The sequence below is a fragment of the Rhopalosiphum maidis genome, chromosome 4, assembly GCF_003676215.2.
Source record: "Rhopalosiphum maidis isolate BTI-1 chromosome 4, ASM367621v3, whole genome shotgun sequence".
Taxonomy (NCBI): Eukaryota; Metazoa; Arthropoda; class Insecta; order Hemiptera; family Aphididae; genus Rhopalosiphum; species Rhopalosiphum maidis.
Window position 1 is genome coordinate 50,114,810 of NC_040880.1, and position 23,763 is coordinate 50,138,572.

A 23,763-nucleotide genomic window follows, 5' to 3' on the forward strand; every position below is an offset into this window, starting at 1 on the left:
ATGATTCATAATTAAGAAGTATGAGTATTAAACTAAAACATAACATCCCATTACAAATTTATTAAATTAGGCTTCTATACATTCGTATCATTCAAATTTATATTTTAATTAAAAAACTTGTAAGTATCCTTTGATACTGGTATTAGTTATATTAGTTATTTAAAATTATCTATCGGCTAGTTATAGGTATCATATCATTGTTTTACTACGTCAGAATCGTTGCAAAAAAACGAAAAAAATTGAACATTGAAAACCGATCGAACGTTATACCAGTGATATAATTTCGAATTTACAATAACAAGAAAGTATGTGCGTATGCCTATCAAAAAAAAAAACGTGTAAAACGTAAAGAAACGGTTTCCCCTCAATGAAAGCAATATTTTATTCCGCAGCTGGGTCCCCCGTTATTAAACGTCGGAGCGATTTAATGACAAATTAATGTACCACTCTCCCCCTTCGTCGACCTATTGCACAGCTGCCTGGTGTATTTCTTTTTCTTATATTTGCCCGTATAGTTAATTGTTTTTTCCTCGTTTGTTTAAAACCCCGCGAGGCGTTGAGAATTAATGGCACGGGGCGCGCAGGGACAAAACAATACGAGACGGCGCGGCGGTGACGGTGACGGTTGTGGGCCCAACGGGGAATATGATAGCGTAGGAACGAAACGGAGAGGAATGGCCGAGGCGAAAAAGAATAGACGGGAAAAATAAAATGAAAAAATGTCGGTATTAATTTTAATGAGCTCTGGGGATTTACTATTAAGCCTAATGAACAAAACAAGGGAAATGTAAAGGATTATCGAGACTCATTTAGACGTATTTTTTAGAAGTCTACACCCCCTAATAGCGGGTTACCGCCACTACCGCCGACTCTGCTCGAGTAGGAAATTTCCATCAGTCAACAAGATGAATTCGCGTTCCCACCGTGAACACACCGAGTTGGTTAGGAATAATAATAACAATGACAACTGCTGCGACAACAATAACAACAGTGCTGTGAAGTGCAATATTATATATACGTGTACAACGATATAGCGGGAGGCTGAGAAAATTGAGTTTTTGATAAATCACTTTGGGAAGGGTATAATATATATTATGCGATATTTAATTGTACGCGGAAATTAGATTTTCCGTCCTTCTAGCCACGTCATAATATCATCGTTGCTGCCGCCTTTGCGACGCGATCAACGCTGTGTGTATATTCAATTGTGTTGCGACGAATCCGCGGCAGTTGTATGTGGATGTTATCCGCATCGTACACTTTTTACGCGCGGTTAAGTGAATAATTCATGTAAAACTCTGGTCGTTACAATAATAATATACGTCTTGGGGTAATTGGCATGTATTTTATGTACGCCCTGTGTCGCGATATCACGCGAAAACCCTCCGGTCGTTCAACGCCGCCACACTCAATTTCGTTTCTTTGTACTTGCTGTTTGTAATTACGTTTGGCGCATACCGCCGCCGCCGCACATCAGAATAAAATTCCTATGAACTTTTTTCGACAAAAAAAAAATACTTCAAACTTGGAAAAAAAAACTTTTATTAGTCTCGTGCAGAGTAAATATTTAAACGGAAACCAAAGTCCCCTTTACCCACTGACCAACACGTATTTTTCGTCGAACACGGAACGCGTGTATTGTACTTCAACCGGATCCGAATGTGGCTAATCATAGAAATATAACTCAATGTCTTTGGTTATTTTCCTCGAGCCGTTAATCTAATTTGATATTTTCCGAAAAGTTTGTCGCACTAAAATGTCAACCATTGTTTTCCTTTATACGGTAATTAGCGTCGAAAACTTCCGTTGCCATGTTGGTATAGTGGTTTTTTACTCATTGATGTGTCGTTATAGAAGTTTTCAAACACTACTAAACTAAACACCAAAACATCTCGGTAACGTGATTTTCAACATTTTATAGAAAGTTGCCGTGACAGCTATTTCTCATTAATCTGTATTTCCATTATAAATGTATTTATTATTTTGACCGCCGTACTATTATGGTGTTAAGACTAATTAATTACTTGCTACATTATCTTTGTCTTTTCTATTTCAAAAAACAAACTGTAAAACCCTAATAAAATTATTTAAAATATTGTTTCGCATACTATGATAGCGACGTAAATATTTGTAATCTCTCGAACGAATCTAAACAAAATATGTATATAAAAACATTATCATATTATTAAAATAATCTCATTTGGTGTTTGGATTTCATTGTGTTGAAATACCATTCATTTTTGCTATGACGTTTTAATTTTTAATTTTATTTTGTTGCCGTTGTTGTATAAAAGCATTAAATAATTAATTTACATTTGAATTTTATTAAGTTACTTAATAATTAAGTGGATTGTCTCAAACTTTTACGGTGTTTATTTTAATATTAATTCAGTTGACTCTGCGATAAAATAATTGTTTTACTCCATAGCACTGGCCATAAAGTAAACAATCCTGTTTGTATTTTATGAGTGATCAGCGACTTATAATATTTTAATACGGTTTTATAATATTTTAATATTTTAATACAATTTTTAAATATGTTAATAAGTTCTAAACAGCATGAACTTCAATTTCAGTATAAAATTATATACTTCATACTTATTTATAATACGATAACATCCAACATATCTCTTAAAGTTTTGATATATTGTTACTATACCAGTGCAAAGTTAAATAGTTAATAGAATAAATTATAAGTAGGTATGTCAATCAAACTGATATATTTCTTTAAAATATTCATATCTTTGTACCAAGTGGCAATTTCAAAACAATTTTTTTTTAAGAAAGTGACAATGTATGACACTGAAGTGTTATGATTTACAGTCAACGAACAGAATATATTTTTTAACAAAATATATTTAAAAATTTAGTTTTAAAATAAATACCAAATCTATTATGTAGCATTTAAAACAAAGTGCTAATTTAATAGCTTACGAAGTTGAAATCATATTCAAACTTTATATTCATAACGAAAAACTTTTAATTTGTTTTTAAATCACCAAACATTTATTATTAATTTATTGGCAATTAATAATAATTATTATTTTTAGAATATTATGTTTAATATATTTTGATTAATGACAATTTAATTTAACTAATAATGCTTAACATCTATATATATTCCGTGTTAAGGAAAAACACTGACAACTTAAACATAAATAATATTGTATGTGTCTGTATGTCCCTTATTTGAAAACCTATAGTCTAGTCCTAACATTTGTGTATTAACTCTCGGTTATGGTAAGAGGTAAAGATAAGTTACTTTGTATTAAGAAAAACCACGAAAATACAAAACTGATAGTAAATTTGTGGCAAGCATTGTTGCATTATTGTTTAAACTTGTTTGGTAATAAATGATTATTGAAAATTATAATGACCGCAAAAGAGAAGGACATCGTGCTAATGACAGAGTCCGTGTGAATGGTGTGAGCAGACAAATACAAAGTAAATCGCATTGTATCTCGTTATGAATATCATCATTTCTTTATGGTAATGGTATTCCTGTTTGTTATTCAAGACCAGCGGTTTCCGAACCACGTTATTATTATAAGATTTGTTCGTTTGGAGGATAGGGTGAAAGTGGAAAAAAAGGAAAAAGGATCGTTAACGAAGGGATTATTTTACTGGGCTCTACTGGCAGTCATTTCTCTTTGAAACTTTATTCTGTCTTTGATGTGAATATAAAAATGTATATAATACACGTGCTTACACTCGCACAGGTACATAATGCTCAGGAAATTATGTTGGTGAGTCGTTGGCCCTCATTCAAAATGTCGTAAAAGCTGCTCTTTTGCAAATACTTCTTTATAATAAATCTTTTTCTTGTATTTTTATTTTATTATTATTATTATATACATTTTTTATATATATATAATGTTTCTAATAAAATACTTCTGTACTAAAGATGTTATCTTGTCTGTTCTGAAACCACGAAAACTCTTTGAAAACTTTGAATAGCAGCCTAACCTTCAATAAAAATTTAAATGTTGTGTTCATGATAAATAAATAATAATAACAAAAAGATCTAAAAAATTATACGCCAACTTTCGAATGTAATTTATATGCTGCTCATACATTTGATGACGGCGAGATAACTTACCATTTAGAAATACAATTTGAATAAAATGATTGCTGATAAGATTTCTTATCAAAAAATAACAACTCTTTTGCAAATAGGATGTATAACCACGTATACATCTATATTATATTATAGTATACATTTACAATATTACAGAATACAAACTCGTATAATTTAATGGTTTTACATTTAAATTATTCTCTGAGTATTTTAAAATATTATGTGAATTCAGACTTCAGAGTCCAAAAGTTGAACATTGGTATAATACTATACCTATATCTTATGAATTCGATTACGTTTAAAAAGTAAAACTACTGTTTGTAAATACTCTACGACAAAGATAAGAGGTGATAAGGATTGAAACTAAGGTCTTAAATTCCGGAAGAAATACTATTACTTCCTTGTTCGTTAAATGGTTTTCAAAACAGCATTTTTTTCCAGATCTTTATTTTAAAAAAAAACCTTTAAGTACATGAATACATAATCAATTGGATTTTAAATTATATTTTGTAATCTTTAATTGGAATAATAAATTTCTGTTTATACATATAATTTATTTAATATTTAAAGTCATTGTCGTTGTCACAATTTATTTGCAGTATCGTCGATTTTAAAAATAAAACTGGGAAGTCGCTCTGCTTTATAGTAGGTATCAAGTATACCTATTACATATTCATTGTGTAGGACATTATAATGTATTAGTTATATTTAAATTAAATGATAAATACTTACAAAAAAAGGATTCCTAGCTTATATTATCTAGCCACCATACAGTATATTATATTACTGAGGCTATTTTATTATATTATATTGATATTGCTAATATTAATTTATTTTTCTGTTATTTATACGATAGATTAAATTATTTTTTATTAAAAACAAATTGCATAAAATATAAAGGTATTATTTTAGTATTAAAAGTGTTATTCATTACTATTACAAGTCAATAACGACGTACCATAGAATTATGATAATAAATTCGTGGTATAAACAGTGTAAAGGTTAAAATTTAAGTTTTTCAAATATTTGTTAAATGAAAATAATAATAATAATAGGTATGCGTAATATAGTGGCAAAAAGTTTCCACACCTTACGAATAATAGTAATATTTTTTGAATTAGAATAAAATAATTTACGTCGTTATTTTTTGTTTAAACTTTAAATGATATCCAAAACATTGAAATTTAAAATTGAAAGAACTTAATTTTCAGATTTTAAAAGAATAATTTGCAAGAAATCTTGTATTCTTTAATACAAGTTTTATTTTAGCCTTACAAATTATCAAAAAATACAAAATAATTTAATAATTTACACATTTTCAACAGAAAACAAAATTGATTAATTTTATCTAAAAATTCTCATTTTTTTTTTACTTTTTTTCTTGTTATTTAAAAAAGTAATAGAAATTGAACTTATAAGTCATAATTATGATCTTTCAAAAGTATCAATTAAAAACAATTTTACACAAGAAAATACCCTTGAAATTTGTTAAAAGCATTTGTACTGTTCTAAAAGGGTGATGAATGATATAACAAATACTTTACAACATTCACTATACTAAACGTTATGACAAAACAATAAAATATTTATGGTGATATATTTTAATCAGCTAATAAATTTGTTTTTTTGATTTTTAGTCAAGCTATAATAGCGAACGAAGACATAAGACCATCGACTTCGGGCTCGAACCTTTGGTGGAATGATTTTTGGGGCACGCCGATGGGTACGGGAAATTCACATGGATCGTATAGACCAATCACCGTTCTAACGTACAGATTCAATTACAGGTAAACAATGCTTTGTCTTAAAAAAAATTATTAGTGAATTAGGTTTGACTAAATCCTTTTAAATAATATTAAGAAAATTCCCGGCTTCCACGAATTCACATAGTAACTGCATATCACGTAGATAGTAACACGTGGTTATAAAGATTTAAGGACATAGTAAGAGTAGACCTTTTTTTTTGTATATAATATCGAGGATCAAAATCAATAGTTTGAAATAAAAAAATACTATTGCATAAAAAATATAATAATAAATCTGACTGTTACTGCTATTGCAGGTTTTTATATTGTTCTTTATTAAAATAATTCGTTATATAATATTAATCCAATCAGTAATAACCAACCCACGCAGCAGTCTTATGTCGCGCACTTGAGCTAAAAATACTTTAGATGTAGAACATCAACATAGTTAATAACTTAAGAGTAAATGTGAAAAAAAAATGCATCAAATGAAAAATGCTACCCACCTCACGTGTGGGTACCTACCGGACAAATAATACCTGTAATAATAATAATAAAAAAAAAAAAAAAATGTCCAATAATTAGTGTTATTTTTAACTTTAAATCGTTACGAGCTATGAACAATCGGTATTGACTTAGAAAAACAAACACAATAGCTTTACTAAAACTCACGGAGACGTAACGAATTTCGGTACTTATTGTATTATATTATTATAAGCAACGATATGATGATAAAACGTAATATTAATATAACAAGCCGAAACACTTTGACGTCGAGCGGTCTCGTTCGCTTACGTACTGAATTGCATCGCAACAACAATTTTATGATAACGAAACCGTTTTTAAAAATGTATTTCGCAATGCGTTTCGCAGGTTTTCGGGCCTGAAGGCCACCTCGTACCACGCTACGAATGTAGCGTTACACGGGCTGGCCACCGGCCTGGTGCTGGCCGTCGCCCGGACACTGACGTGCCGGCGCGGCGCTCTGCTTTCCGCCGCCCTGTTCGCGGTGCACCCGGTGCACGCGGACGCCGTTGCCTCGGTGGTCGGCCGAGCCGATGTGCTGTCGTGCGTGTTCTTCTTGTTGTCGTTCCTGTGCTACGGCCGGCACGTGCGGGCCAGGGACGGCCAGCGGCACCACAATGGCCAACAGCAGCAAGGATCAGGCTGTCGGCGGCCGCAGCCGTGCTGCAGCAAAAACGGCGCCGGGCGTCCGGCGACCGCTTATCTGGTGTTCTGCGTGCTGTTCGCGCTCCTGTCCATGCTGTCCAAGGAAAACGGCATATCCGTTATGGCCGTGTGCATAGGATACGAACTCATGCTGCGGCTAAGATCCATCAAGAGGTGGAATAAGGTGAGTGACAACACAATAATGCAGTAATCACATAGGTTTTACTAAATTATATTTATATTTACACATAGTTAATACGTCTGATAGAATATTAGAAATGTATAATAATAATGTGAATAAATAATTTAAAAATATAAAATCACAATCGCCAAAAGTATAAATCTAGTACGTTTTACCCGCTCAAACAGTTGAAAATCACAACGTCTAGACGCCGATGATGTCTGTACCGGTAATTAACACTAGACTTTGCAAGGAAAACATATTTTATTTAATGAAAAAAAAAGTAAAACTGCTTATTTCGATTTAGGATAATATTTGTATAATATTAAAATCATTCAAATATACTCGATAAATAATAACAAAATATAAAATTTAAAAATAATTGATTACTGATAAATAAAATATTTCATAATTAATCATACAAATATTTATAAAGATATAAACAATACTACAGTAGTATTTAATTTGGTAAATTGATATGATAGTATCTAATACATGTCATGAACGTTGATTCAATTATCAAAATTTAATAAACTCAATATTATTGATTATATTATAACTTTTTTTTGATTTGGAAAATTTACAATCTGTGTTTGTTAATACAATATTATAATTTATTGTATTAATTTTTTTGGTTTTTTTGTAATTATTTATTATGTTTTATGCTTATATTGATCGATATTTTACGATTGTTTATTATATTATGTTTATTCTTCAGTTAATAAGTTAATATTACCTGAAGATGGTTCCCAGGCTGAAAATATTATTATTATTATTTAATATATATATATTATACTTCTAGCGATTGGGAATTATTATTTTTAAATTATGTGTTATTGTGTTATTAGTTATTTTATATTTATAACTTATATATATATATATATAAATATACACATATACACAGTATTATCGATCGCTCGTTTGTCTAACGTCTTAATCATATTATATTAAATATATGGTATCATATACCCAGAAAATCATCGTAAGCACTAATTGTACTCGAAAGCTATGCGTTTAAAATGTGAAAACATCTGTGTAATAGTATCATAATATTATGTATTTGAAGTGGATATTCAGAACACATATTTTACAGTATAGCGTTTATTGCTGCTTGGAGGAAATATATTATTAGATTTTTAGCGACCCAATAAAAAAAAAAAATATACAAAATATTTCGTAAAAAAATTCACATCGTCTCAATTTCTTTTATAAAGGCATCTGCATCTTAAATTAGGTAAACTTAATTTGCGAGTGTACTAAGCTACTGGTCTCTCAACGTGTATTAAAAAATAAACTTTATAATTACATAAATAATTTTAAAATAATTTGGTAACCTAGTAGCCAGTGGCAGGTATATACTCTTGAATGTGTAAAGACTTAAATAAAATTAAATGTCTTAATTTGTGAATAATCGTCACGACATTCTTAAAAATTTCATGTTAGAATGCATAAAAAATTGAATAATGTAATTGTTCATTAAAATTTAATGGACGAATCATGAGCTATTAATTCATTTTTAAGGAACAATTAGGTCACTATTGATTCAGTTCACTGAACATTAGTGATTGTATTTACAACTCAAAATTAAAGTACTTATGTTTTAATAGCAGTGTTGTGAAATAGCAACATTTAGTTAAATATATGTATCTAGATAAATTACAAAATTGATAGTTATCTTATTTATATTTAATATTTATTTATAGTTAGTATTGATTTAAATTAAACTAATATTCCCTAAATAGCAATAAAAACATATATAACTAAATTTAGTTTAACAATAAGATGTAAAAAAAATATCTCATTACTTTATATAAATATATATATATATATATAATGTTTAACTAGACTATTTGAAAATTTCCATTACAAATGTTATTATATTTGTTAAATATTTCTGTAACACTCTGTATATATACTACATTTTATCATATTAAATATACTTAGGGAATTTTTTAATTTTATTCAGATAATATTTTATTGACACCGAAATAAAAAAAAATAGATAGGCATAAAAAGGATATTATAAGATAACTAAATTTACATTTAAAAACCTAGTAAAATAAATATATTAACGAAGCATAGTGTTATAAAAAACTCATTTTTTAGTTTTCATAATGTTTAGAGTTTTAATTCTCTTGTATAACTTATCATCATAATAGTGATTGAATAAATATTACTCTTGATTACTCGAATGTTTCATCACTAATCACAGTTATTGAGCGAGGCGTAATCCAACTATTCACAAATTTGACGAACATTAAATAATAAATAGTTACCAGATAATACCCGAAAAATTGAATATTACGTGATTTTAGTTACGTTAAAATTAATAAACCATTTTCACTTGAAAAGCACATCATTAATGTACGTAATATACGAATACGTGTGTGTAGATCGTTAATTAAAATAACTTATTCTTGACAATATACTACAATTTTCATAGTTGAATTACTAATACTACGCAAACATATACTGTAGGCACATGTATAAAGTTGGTCAATAGTCTTAATTAATGGTGTATTCACAATCAATATTAAATAAAATAATGTTTACAGGTTACATTAAATTTTAAAATGTGTCCATGTAATATTAGTCGTAATTTAACAATTTAATTTTGTATATTTTAATAATTATTCATAACAAAGTAAGTATATTCAATAAATATATTGAATATTCTTACAAAAATAGTATACTTGTATAGTTTAGTTATAAATAACTAATAATGAACTAAAGAAGTATAATAAAATTAGCTATAAAGTGTTAAATTATTAATAGAAAATTTAATTTACTATCGTAAAAGACACTAATTCTTACCTGGTTAGATATAAGATATTGAACAAGTAATATGTGTTGAAACAAAAATTATCTAGTTACATTTATTCATTTTTAAAATATATTTTTATGGTATGTATCCTATAATACATATATTTATGTGTGTGTGTAAAATATATAAAATATAATATCTCTTGAGAAATATGGTGAATATTATTTCAAAAACTATGGAAATTCTAAATGCCAGGAATTTTTCGTTTATAACAATGTTTTATTGTTTTGCCATAAATGTATGTATAATGTTATTCCATTTCAAAAAATAATATAATAATAATATGGTTTAATGGAAATTAAAAGTGGGAATTTCGATCGATTCATTTGAATCCTCGCCACTCTGCGTTATTCATTATCGCTTCATTGTTTCCACTACTTATTATACAAGATTATCGGAATGCACAAAATTATGACATCAATAATAATTGTACAATAAAGTAATAATTGACTTCATCTTTATCAATTAAAGCATAATAGGTAGTAAAATATTTGTAAATTTCACAATATTATTAGTTCTGGAACGTCTGAATTGATTACTGGATAAAATGAATAATTGTTGTACGATTTTGTAGCTTTAAAACAATTCATAAAAATTGTAACGTTACGTGAAATAAATATAATTTTTTAGTTTTTTCAACTTGGTTCTGTTCAAAAATGTGTTCCTCGTTTATTTCCCTATTATTTTATTATATTTTATAATTTAACTTCGTGCACGTATTTGTGCAGTAAGACATCTTAACTTTTGTTACTCAGCTAGTAGTATAAATTCTACACAAAAAACATGTTTTGTGGTTAATAATATTACTACGTATAGACAAAATCACAGTGGAATTCAATATCAATTTTTGAATAATATTTGGATACCACAATTAAAACGTAGCCACATTAAAACAATTAAAACTATGTATATCTATATCTTGCATAAATATTAATAACAAACCCCAAGTACATATTATATTTAATAGACCCTGTGAATAGCGTGTATAGTCTGGTGCGGCGTGTACGCATATTATATATAATACATAGGTGTAGTATAGCGTGCTGATGAGATGAATCCTCGCGATACCGGAATAATGTGCGTCTAGTCGAACGTTACCTATTTATTCAATGCAAATTGTTTTCTACAGTCAATATAACCTAATGACGTAAAGGCATTGTTTACAGTATAGGTATTATAATACAGGTACCTACCGAGGTTAATATTGACAAGTCCCCGTACAGGAACCTTTGAAATCCGGGTGGTATCAATATACATATACGATCCCCCGACAATGTACGCCGAGAGGTCGGGCATACGCACCTATATACAAATATTATATATATATGCGTGTGTGTATGTATGTGTGCGTGTATGTGTATGTGTATGCTATTATATACACTCAGTGCTTTGTGCGTGTGTTTGTACACAATAGCTTCCGGTTATGAACTGCAGCAGTGACTGCTTGCTAGTCGGTGGATAACTGTATAGTATAACTTTATTATGTATAGTAATGCTGCGGCTCTACGTTATGTAATATCGCGATCGTGTCGAAATTGCGCGTAAAAATATTAAATAATTACGTCGTCCGCCTGCAATACGGCCGTGTGGCAAAGGGACGGTGCGGTTTGGCGGATTGGAAATTATAAAAAAATTAAATTTATATACATATTATAATATATGTATATTATGATAAAACCTAATCGAAGGTCCGCCTGGTCGTGTATAATTACGCATTGAATATCGCACACGAATCGAATAAATTAAAAACCGAGCGCGACACACAAGCCCACTGTTCATACCTATATAATACGAGGAATAAAATCAAATCGGTGAATTACGTTCACGAATATCACGTTAACGTCGAGTCGTACACATTTACCCTAATGACGGGGTCGTCGTTTCATATTTTAGGATTATAAATTCCAAACCATCTCCGTTGTTTCGTGATCGAAATAATGAACGTCGAACGCACTCGAGAGGTTTTATTTATGTATACCTCTATATATTGGTTGTACATTATAATATTATAAATATGGGCAAAACGCGATGGCAGCGGTGACTGCGGCATCGGCATTGTCAATTTTTTATTATTATTTATTATATATAATTGGATAGGTACGTAATATTATAATCATTATTATGCGTGATAATTTTTATTCGATTTCATATCATATTACTATAATACCGAATACAGGTATAATAGTCAATAGTGATTATGTCAGCGTCACTACCGCCGTCGCTTGCATCGACAAAGGTGGCTTATAAAATACCACCACTGCGTTTTAATAAGTTAATTAACTCAAGATTCATGTAAATATATATATGGGTGTGTGTGTGTGTGTGTGTGTGTATTATAGTAACAGTTATATGTATACTATGCAGACAGGTGTGGCATACGAAATAATATCACATTATATTATGCTTAATTTATTATGACAATATAAATTATATCACTGTACAGTTTATCGTTCATTTTAGATAAATTTTTTTAGCTACCAGTGTTAAATTCCAAATAAAAAAATTGTTTATATACAATTATTTATATGTTATAAGATGATGTATATTTGAATTTATTTCATTTTAAATTGAATGGTTTAAACTATTATCAAATAATTTAATCATACCATTATAATTGGCATTATAAAATATTTATTCATATACCTCAACAAAAAATACGATTAATTGATTATCTATAATAATATATTTTAATAATTGAATACACACATAAATGGTACGCTTAAATGAATAAGCAATATTCGTTAAAAAAGCAATAATAACAATTTAACGAAAAGTGTTTTGGTCAAATAATCGTTTTATGCGAAATTTAATTTCGAATAGATCTTTGTAACATTGTTTTCATTTAACATTGATTCCGTCAGTATGGAATTCTTTATTCGAAAACTTGTATTTGTGTGTGTGTTTTTTTTTCATGTCAAATTAAACAACACCATTAACTCAACGAAACAAGGCGTCCGACAAAAGAAGACGAAACAGGGGTGGTAAAAAACAATTCGATCAAAAGCCATTATAGTCGCGCGCTCGCAATTCACCTACACTGTCAAACAGTCGCGGATGGTATGTGCTGCAGATTCGATTAGGAACTTTGCCAGCGAATATTAAACGGATATTTCTCTCGTTTCGAAAACACCGTCACTCCGAGGGCAATATAAAAAGTCACTCGTCCACCGCTCAGGGACTACTCTCGTGCGTGTAAAAAAATGTCGAGTGTAAATGTTTCTTAACACGGGTTTTTTTTACCGCGTAATCGAATAGGCTTGTAACGCGATATCGCACGCTTTAATATTCGAGTGTAAAAGCAAACAAGAAAAACCAATAAACAAGTTAAACACAATTTGAAGCCACCACCTGATGGTTGTTTACGGATGCTTTTCAACCATGTAACGACTTTTAAACGAGTTGTTGCAAAGTATAGTTACTTTAAAATCAGCATTACGCTTACCCCCCGCTCTATATTTTTATTAAAACAATTGTATACGTGGAATCTGTATCTATGGTAATGAGAGCATTTCCCGAGCGCCGCCGCCTCGACCGCCCCACAGCCGCTGCAGTATGTATAGTATGGTTATGTAAATGATGATTATACACAATATTTCAATATCGGGGATTACAGGGCCGATGCTTTTTGAATTCAAACTATCGTTTTAATTTATTTTTTATTTTTTTATTGTTATTATTATTGCTATAACATTTCTTTTAATTGATGGTATATATTAAATCAATTACTATTTAATAAATAATTCATGGCAGTATTCAACCTACTTGAAGTCTGATGGAAAATACGAAACAAATATAGGTACACATATCGAAGTTATATTATTACAGGCTTCGATACACACAACTAATATACAGTGTATAAAAATTCATTGCACGTGTTGTTTCGAAATTGTACAAACGACTCAAACGTGAAAATTGTTTATTTTTTTTCTTTCGTATTTCTATTATTTGTCTTGTTCCGTCTGTTCGTTTGTTTTACTAGATTTAGCCGATGGCTACAAGAAGTGGGGTAGCCTCGTAATGGAGTCTGTTATTGACAGATAACTTTCACGATTGAAAAGTGAGTGTCCCGGACGTTCGTTTTTGTTTCCCAACACATGTCAGCCAAGTACTCCTTACCACCCACCGCGTGTCCCAATAATGGAATGAAAATTATTCTTTAAGAGTCATCCTTTATAATTTATCTTTTCCATCGACATAAAATTGTCCAAGTCTATTTTCACCCTGAATTTAACACGTTCTATATATACGTATACTTACTGATAGTATATTTATACCTATACCATAACATTTCTTCTCGTGAAATTGCAAGTATTTATTGTTGTATATACAGTATACACATAAATGAAATAACTTTCATTCTATAGTGTTTAAACGGTTTTATTTCAAGCGTATCTAAAATTTAATTTGGAAGTTATATTTATATGTGTATTTATAGTTAAAAACTTCAAACTTAAAAAAATTGAATACAACTTTAAATATTTAAAACAAATCAATAAAAATAACTTTAAGCTCTAAAGTAAAAATCAATAAGTATGATACATAGACTCTTACTATTATTTTATTGGGTAAAAAGGTTTCTCGACATCTGAGGTTATTAGCATGTAATAATTACGTATTGGTCTTAACACTAGGAAGGTACATTATGTTGAACAGTTGAGTGAGTTTGTGAAACATATTATTATCATTATTATTATTTTACAGTTATTATTATTTTTAAAATATTTTGCGAAGTATAGCATTATTATAATTAAGACAGTGTGGAATAATCAATAAAAATATTCACTAATCAGTACTGAAACTGTTAGGTTTTTTTAAAAAAAATATTTAGTCTTGATTGTTTAGGAAATTATTTTCAGGTGTCATATTTCTGATACTTTGTGAAAGAGTATACATATTATTGTTACCATTTACAACTGAAATTTGAGCGTCACCCTAACAATAGGGGTCATGGAGATTTCTTTTTGACGTGGGTCTATTGGAAGAAAACGAAAAAAGTGATCTTTGAAATAGCATTCGATGTTACTCGAGGATTTTGGTACTCGACTGTCAGAGTAAAATGATTTGGGATTGAGTCGAAAGAAGCCGGTCGAGGAAGGGAGCGCATAAGCCGATTGAAGTGTTCTTTATGCATGCAAACACAGTGCATACACAAAATATACCGCGTATGATGTTGAAGAAAAATTGCCAGGAATAGTCCAGAGACATATTTCAATAGAAAAAGAAAGAAAATCCCGCACATACACGTTTATACATATATTGAATTATTATATTGAATATGGAGGTACTTATATTGGTTGTGATGTGAACGGAACCAGCTTAAAGAGCTTACGTCATATATATATATATATATATATATATTATACATGTATATATACTTGCTGGGATATGGAATTATGTAAGGATGGACATTTTATATGGCAATACCTACATGACTATACATTCTGCAGTATATAGTTACTTTTTTGTAGTCCGACATAATGTAATTCCTTTTTACATGCCAGTCTAGACCAAATCTTTTTTTTTTTTTGGAAGGAGAGCTTTGTGACCGTTGAAAATTCTTCATTGGGATTTATAAATTGCACGTTATAATGTTATACATAGAAGAATACTACTAGCCCTTTTTCGCAACGCTGCACAATAGTCATAAACGTTCCTTTATTTTATTTAAAAAATAACTTTTTCCTATGATCCCGAATCATTTAAAATCTGATTTAAACATTTTACTAGAGAAAATTTAATATTGCATTCCCTGTTCATTCGTCGTTTCAGTAAACAAAATATGTTTATAAAAATTCCATAATAAAAATTAAACAATATTTGTACCTATTAATGATAAAAAGAATCAAGTTTTAATATTTCATAAGCCAAAGAAATAAATTAGTAATTACGCACGAACTTTTATTTTAATGTCGTATTAATCTGGTATTATGTTTAAAACTCTATAGTACATTTGGTGCTTATTTCTCAGAAATTGATGGAATTATTAATGCAGAAAAACATATTTACTCAGTGTTGGTAAATATTAAATATACAGCCTTTAGCAGTATAAATTTATTATATGAAATGCATTTTCTCTACAATAACTGAACAAATTGTTTATACATTTAAAATTAATAACCATTCAGTATTAACTATAAAAAAAATATATTTTATTTTTAGTATTGTTCAAAAATAAATAATCGATAGATATACATAATTAAAGTCCATGCAATTATTAACTAAAATATTTAGACCTACTTTTATTATCTATGATTTATGATTTATATTAATTAAGTTTACCTATTTTGTATATTCTGTACTTAAAATGTTTAACAACATTTAATACTGTGTTTTAGCATACAATATTCTTTAAAAATAATATTAACTATACATTTTTCTCTAAATTAAATTATTTATTTTAATATTTAATGGGCATTGTATAGACCTAGTTATAATGAAAAAACATAAAGATGAATAATAATTACGTACAAAAGAAAATTTACAAAAATATATCTGTTAAACTTTGTTAAACCTTGTTAAACCTTCAGTCAATGGCCATTCCAAATTCAAAATAACCTCTGTTTTAAAGATTAATATTTTATTAATTTAATACATTATATATTATTGCTATTATTTTTATACTAAATGAATCAGTTATATATATATGTCTCATTAGTTATTTTTAAATTATTCAATTTCACAATTTCTATTAAAATATTTAAAATACCTTAATTATGTAGTACCTATCTTATATAGATTTAAATAAACTTAATTACTCAAATTTTGAGACAATAATAACTTCATTAAATAAGTCTGATACCGGTTATCGCGACAACTTTCCAGACCCGCACGTTTGAACACGTTCGTCAAAAATTCCTAGGAAGTTATAAATCAACCGTACGTACATAGAACCTTGGTATATACTATCAACCGTGACAACCACTATTTTTACAGTTGGTAATATCATTATTTTCTTTTTGGCAAGTTTTAAAAAATGTTCGTTCATCGCTTAACACATTGTAGTTTTCTTCACGCCCCTCGCACTATCAAAACAAATCGTTTTCGTGTCACTGTCCGCAAGGAAAGTGTATTATAATATTTGATCGGTGCTACAAAATTCCGACGAAAATGATTCATTTTCCCGTATATAAATAAGCTAATCTTGTTAGAGAACAAGGTAAGACGAAACGTGTTACCCGTTTTTCGAAAATTACACGCCTGGGGGCCAAGTCAAGGTAAGACGCAGGTCAGTCTTTACATTATTCACAGGTCCTCTATTGTTAGATTAGACGTTTAATTAATATTGTATCTATGGTTTACGCCTCGTCGCTTTGTCTAATAAAAGTTATTTAGAATTTATCAGGCTTTCCTGCAAAAATTAATTTTTATCATTAAACTAATAAAATACCTAATATATATAATTAATTTAATGTAAACTGTCCATATAAATAGACTGATCCACCCAACTCCTTCGATCTGCTGAATCTGCTGATTTTGGTACACAATAAAGAATTATGAATATTACATATTGATAAAATTGAGGAGAAAAGAGTGAGTTATTTGTATGGTCTAAAAGTAGTAAAATCCTAAACATATCTATATCTACCTATATTAAACCAAATTAACTATAATAAATATATAATATATAAAAATTAAAAAACATTAAAACGTTTTTGATAAATCAATAAAGCTGAATAATTATTTAAAGATTTTCCAAAAACAATTTATAATTTAATGTACCTATTATTTTACCTAAATAGCTCAAATAATTTTTAAAAGCAAACAATATACATTGAAATAAATTTAACACCATTAATGGATGCTAATATAGTTAATGTATATGTTTAATTTATTTAATATGCTATTATTATTTAATATATGTGTGTGGAATATCATACATAATAATACAAACATATTAATAAATTAAAATAATATAGTTTGAAGACAGTAATTTTATTCAGCGATTATTATAAACTTTAATAAATAGCATGTATGTCTCTGGATCCCAATTAACCGTAATTTGTTTGACATGTTTTTTGATTTAATTTTTTATACATTTAATCCATCGTGACAGAAAATGAAAACACATTATCAATACTTCACAACGTGAAACATAAAACATATTTTTATGAATAAAACAACTTAAATATATTTGTTGGTGTAAAAGCGCGTAACAAGTTGACAGATGTAATTTGATTAGTGTGTAGATTACAAACATGGCGAGTTCAGTTCAGAGTTTGGTTCGTATTTTAATAGCGCTTAGATCGTTATTAGAATATCACTTAAGTAATCTAAGTGCACACGGAATTTCATTCTATAACTGTAAAATAAAAATTATTAAATTTCGAGATGGGTGAACTATAACGAGAAAACCTAGGGGTAAGGAGGCGGATTCTTTTCGAAGCGCCGCCCAGACGTTCTGTCTGTAATATTATATGGGTACACGATATATTTAAGGTCTTTGCATGGCCATCAAAATATACTTCTTGTATGCGTGTAATGATTTAATATATTATTGTAAATCACGGAAAACATAAAAACATGTATAATTAGGTATATGTAACATTATATTATTATTACATTACGCTGTGTCTTAGTACGTTATACATTATACGTCTGGATTTATATTCACGAATCAATAATAGATATAGACAATGTAGAAAGCAAAATCATCAGGCATGTAATGAAATCGTGTCGGTCCATTTAAAAAAATATCATAAATTCATAAAAGTTTAATAATATATAAACAACTTTTTTTTGTTTCACAGCAATATAATATAATTATTATTCAATAAAAAGAAATTAAATACAAAAGTAAATAAAAAAAAAACTCCTGCAGACCGTCCCCCGCCTACTACCACATTACTCCCCCTCCTACCCAGCGTGATAAACCAGGACGTTATTGTATTATCAGTTATACTACATTATATTATGCGATACGCCGTTTTTCCGTGTCATATCGTGATACCTATAATGCAGTTTAATTTATGCGCATAAAACAAATAGAAAGATTATAATCGTCCACATAATATGATATAATATAATCGTGTAGGGACCGCGTGCGTATCACAATTGCGAGCGGGTAAATATCAGTGTACGCGAAGATTACGGCCGCTAACAGTACATAGTGTATTAGTATATACATTATATAACGCAGTATAGCCGTTGATGGTATAGTGTATAGTCGTTCACGAGCGATTAGTCCGTCGCCGCCGCAGTGTTTAGCCCAACGTTCCATAACCGAATAAACCCCCGACCAACCGTGTTTTTGATTAAAACGCGGTAAAGCGTGCGTTAACCGAATTACATGGCCTGTTTATAATAATAATAATAATATTCCGTGTACGATACTGTGGTGAGACGCAAGTAGATACCTGCGTATACTATACATATTATAATAAATATATATACATATATAGTATAATAGTATAAACAGTGGGGTAACTGTACCATTTTGGCCCGGGAGCGACAATTTCAGTTGGCCCTTTACACTATACGTATAAAGACTACTCACGTTGTGCATGCTGGAGAAAATTAGACAGTTTTTTTCTTTAGACTTAATTGCTTGTGCAATTATACAAGGATTTTGTATTAAAAAATGGGTGCCACATTTTTGTTCCGAATTCAGACCTTTCACTTTTCGGCCAAACCAAAAAACTCAGTTTAATTTTAGGTTTTTATTTTTTGTTATAATATGCCAAAGGTAAAGAATATTGTTTGATATTGTACACATCAGACGAAATACGTAATATATTCGTTAGTCGGCGTGTTATATAGGCAATTTCGATACATTAACGTGTAGGTGGCTTTCTAACAATCTTTCGCTTTCATATAGGTACACAAATTTAATAATATTTATAACGACAATAACATGTTAGCGTCTCCAACCACAATGTGGAAACATATGACTCGATTTAAGTCTTAACCATTCAATTTAATAGATTAAGATACTACGACGTCAAGTTCACTGGTTTCAAATTACGTGACAACCGCTAGTGATTGTCTAAATTGTAAACGTTTTTTTATTATATCTTAGTAATTACAGTAGCAATTGCTAATATAAATTAGAAACCCTACTTTGACGTTTAATGAATTTCATTTCAATAAAAATAAATAATATAGTAAGAAGGTAATCTTGTTAATTATATCTATGGAAAAAAAAAGTTATTCGTTAATATCATTATAAACGATTATATTTTGTTACTGTATTGTATGTGTTCTGATGGTGGGGAGAGGGTATGTAGTTTCATAAACAATTAGTATCAGAAATATTATTTAATAGAACAAGATAAAAAGACATAATAATATTATGTAGACTGTATAGGGATTCAAATAACTCAAACTTCAAATACATTATAATTAAATACAGTAAAATATATGTGGTTTTTGTAACGATTGACACTCCAAATTGTCATAACATCATAATATTAACCCTAAATAAAATGTAAATTGAATTTGCTTAATATTGTTGTTGGACACATGAATAAATAATTCAAATATTGTTGCTCGATGTGTAAATATATACTAGTGTATACTGTGGCTAATGTGTAGTCAGGCAATAGTACCCTTGTGAGGTATGATAAAATCGTTTTTTATTATTTTTCTTCTCTCTCGTACTTTTTATAATACAAAATGTACTGCAAAAAATTGTTTTTAAACAATTAAGTAAACTTCAAAAAAACAATCCTAGTCCATTTTTCTATGCTTTTCCAGGACTTGTAATATTATTTGAACATGATGGAATTAAATATAATACAGTCGTACAATTGTACATGCATTATAATTGATTGGTATTATATATCATTTTAAAGTCCATATTTCACGTAGCACGTAGGTACTTAAAAAGTAAAGTTGAATTATATCAAATCCATGTATATTTTACAAAATTATTCGAAATATTCATGTTTTGAAGGATATATATATATATAATATTTATATGGATACAATTGTAAAACCCGGACTAGTACCATTACATCCAAGCACATTATTATTATATCTTTTGAAAGTATGAATTAATAAAATATAACTTATTTCTGGATTATTGGTCACTGTTAATTAGAATTTGATCAATCCAGTAGGTATATAGTTATATATTAATTTTAATAATATCTTATACTATAACTTTACATGTTTAATTAGTATAATAATTGTATAAAACTAATACATAAATAAATGTACAATATTCATATTATTTTTACCATCTATAAAACTTATTTTCGTTTATGAGAGGCTTTGGATAGGATATGAGTTGTACAATAAGAAGAGTTCCTGTAAACATAAGTAATGCGGGGTAAAAACAAAGTTTCGATATTAATTTTCATTTTGTGTATTTTTCACACGCTCCATTCGGTCGTATCGGACGCTGTTTTTAAATTTCGTTTTATTTTATGAGGTGTTTTCATATGGAAAAAAAGTCCTGTTTATTTACCTATTATACGCTCCGGTTGTTTCAAATTAACAAAATAATAATTCATTTATTTTTTATCGCGCGTGCTGTTATCCTTTGATTTATTAGCACCACGTTAGTTTAATATAATTTATATATCTTAACATTACGTCAACGATATGGTACTTTTTTTTTATATAAAAATTACGGCTTCAAACAATTTTAGCGTTTGTAAATTTTATCAATCATTATCATCCTTATCCTTATGTTGAATACTTTTAGTCAATTTAATTGAAATTATTTTTTACCTATTTCTCAACACATTTAATTACGATTATGATTTATATACATTTTACGTATTATGTACATATTAATTATACGGAGATGTATAAGTAATATGAAGCTAATATTAATTATACATTTATTTTTCAATGAACCCGGTAGTATTCAAGTGATAAAATAAATAGTTACCCATTTTTTTTTTTTAATTTTATGAAAAAACATACCAATTTATATATACCACCATAGTTTTTGCTTTCTGCATCAAATTTGTAACACTCTTAATTAACTTTTTAATTATTCCTGATACCAAATGAATAACCACTTTATACTATGTACAACATTGTATATTTATATACAAGTATTCAATTATTTTCCAGTTCTGTTGGTTTGATATACCTATGTACTTTCTTTATCGTATATATTTTTATTATTAATGGTATATATTCGTAGTATAATATTTGAGTATTTTGCTGTTTAACTACGAAATAAAATTCTTTAATTAATTTGCTATGTATATTTTAATAATAAATTAACAAATATATTTATTAAGTAACTAAATACAGTTATACTATTTATTTTTCTTAGTCATTTATGGAAATACTATTAGAAAAATTAAATTATAATTTTCCTTTAATTATGTAAATATTTATAAATAATTTTTGTTTTTATATTGCTATCGAATAAATTATTTTAAGTACTCACTCTTTAATTTAAGATATATTATGATGTTTATAAATGTAGTAATAATTTATTATTTATTATTATTACATTTTACATTTACATTCCAATTACTAATATAACAATAATATTCTATAATACTTAAAAATTAATATTCAAAAATTAATAATTTATATAAGAAAATATGAATAAATAAAGCTATTAATATATATATATATTGCACGCGTAGAGAAAAATGTAATATTGCACATTTATTTTAGCGAGAATCCATGTACATAATTTTTTTTAATTAAAATTATATTATTTAATTATTTACAAGATAATACTATATTTTTTATAATAAAATATCATAGGTAGTACCTATATATTGTTATTAATTATAAACAGTATTAAATAGCTAGATGAAATATAAAATTTAAATTCATTAATTTTATTATTTTAGTTTGATTTTTAATTTCTATAAGTACTCAGCTAAATATTTTTATATTTTATAAGTCTCTACTACGCATATTGTATTGAATTGTCTACGTACTTGTACCTACATACTGAAATTTAATTACAGTCTACAGACATTATTCAATTATTGGAATTTTATGTTACAGACTCTAACACTACCTATAGCTGAAATAAAAATATATCATTATTACCTTTATTTTCCGTAAGTACTATAAGTAACTAAAGAATTTAATGGAAATCGTCACTTGATTTTTTTTTTTATATGGAATATAATACTATAATATTTACAGTGATTCAGTTATAAAAAAAACATTTTACTGTTATCTATTTTGAATGCACATTTTTTTCATTAAAATGAGAGATTTTTCAAAAAGAAAAGTTGAAAACATATTGTATGTTATTATATAGTGCAGGTTTCGGATGATATAGTTCTTGCAGTGTATGCAACTGTTCTTGGTAATATTTATATACAGGGTGTAACATGACTATTTAACAAATATAGTAACATTTGTATTGAAAATTTGTCAAATAGTCTTGTTATACCTTATACATTAAAATATTTGCTGCATATGTTTAGTTAAACAAATGATAAATATGTCATATTTTCTTTTAGATATTGATCGGAGATCTCACATATTTCGTCTAATTTTTCAATATTCATGATTACCATAATAAACTGTTGGGTTTTTCTTGTTATAAAGAAAATAATATTGGTATCTAAATCAATTTTAACTTTTTCGATTAAGCGTGATGTAATTCTCATAACAAATAGAAGACAAAAAAAACTTTAACTGAACCCTTTCAAAATAAATTGTTTGTATATATGTATTTTAGAATTATATATAGTTTATTCAAATCACTGTTCAATAATCAATATAGTTGTTATCTTGTATTTTCGTAAATATATGCGTGGAATCTGTACAGTTAATCAGTATATACATAGTAATTAATAATACTATATAACTACATAAATGTATTAAATTA

At 28.1% G+C, this 23,763-nt stretch overlaps 1 protein-coding gene across 1 annotated transcript in view; it reads left to right on the top strand.

Annotated features, from left to right (window-relative positions):
• The window catches only part of LOC113556769 (protein O-mannosyl-transferase TMTC2-like), a 76,930-nt gene that overhangs the window by 2,878 nt on the left and 50,289 nt on the right, over positions 1 to 23,763 (top strand). The window contains exons 3-4 of the mRNA XM_026961909.1: positions 5,716 to 5,865; positions 6,697 to 7,177. Of these exons, the coding sequence (XP_026817710.1) occupies positions 5,716 to 5,865; positions 6,697 to 7,177 (631 nt within the window). The remainder of the gene's footprint in view (positions 1 to 5,715; positions 5,866 to 6,696; positions 7,178 to 23,763) is intronic.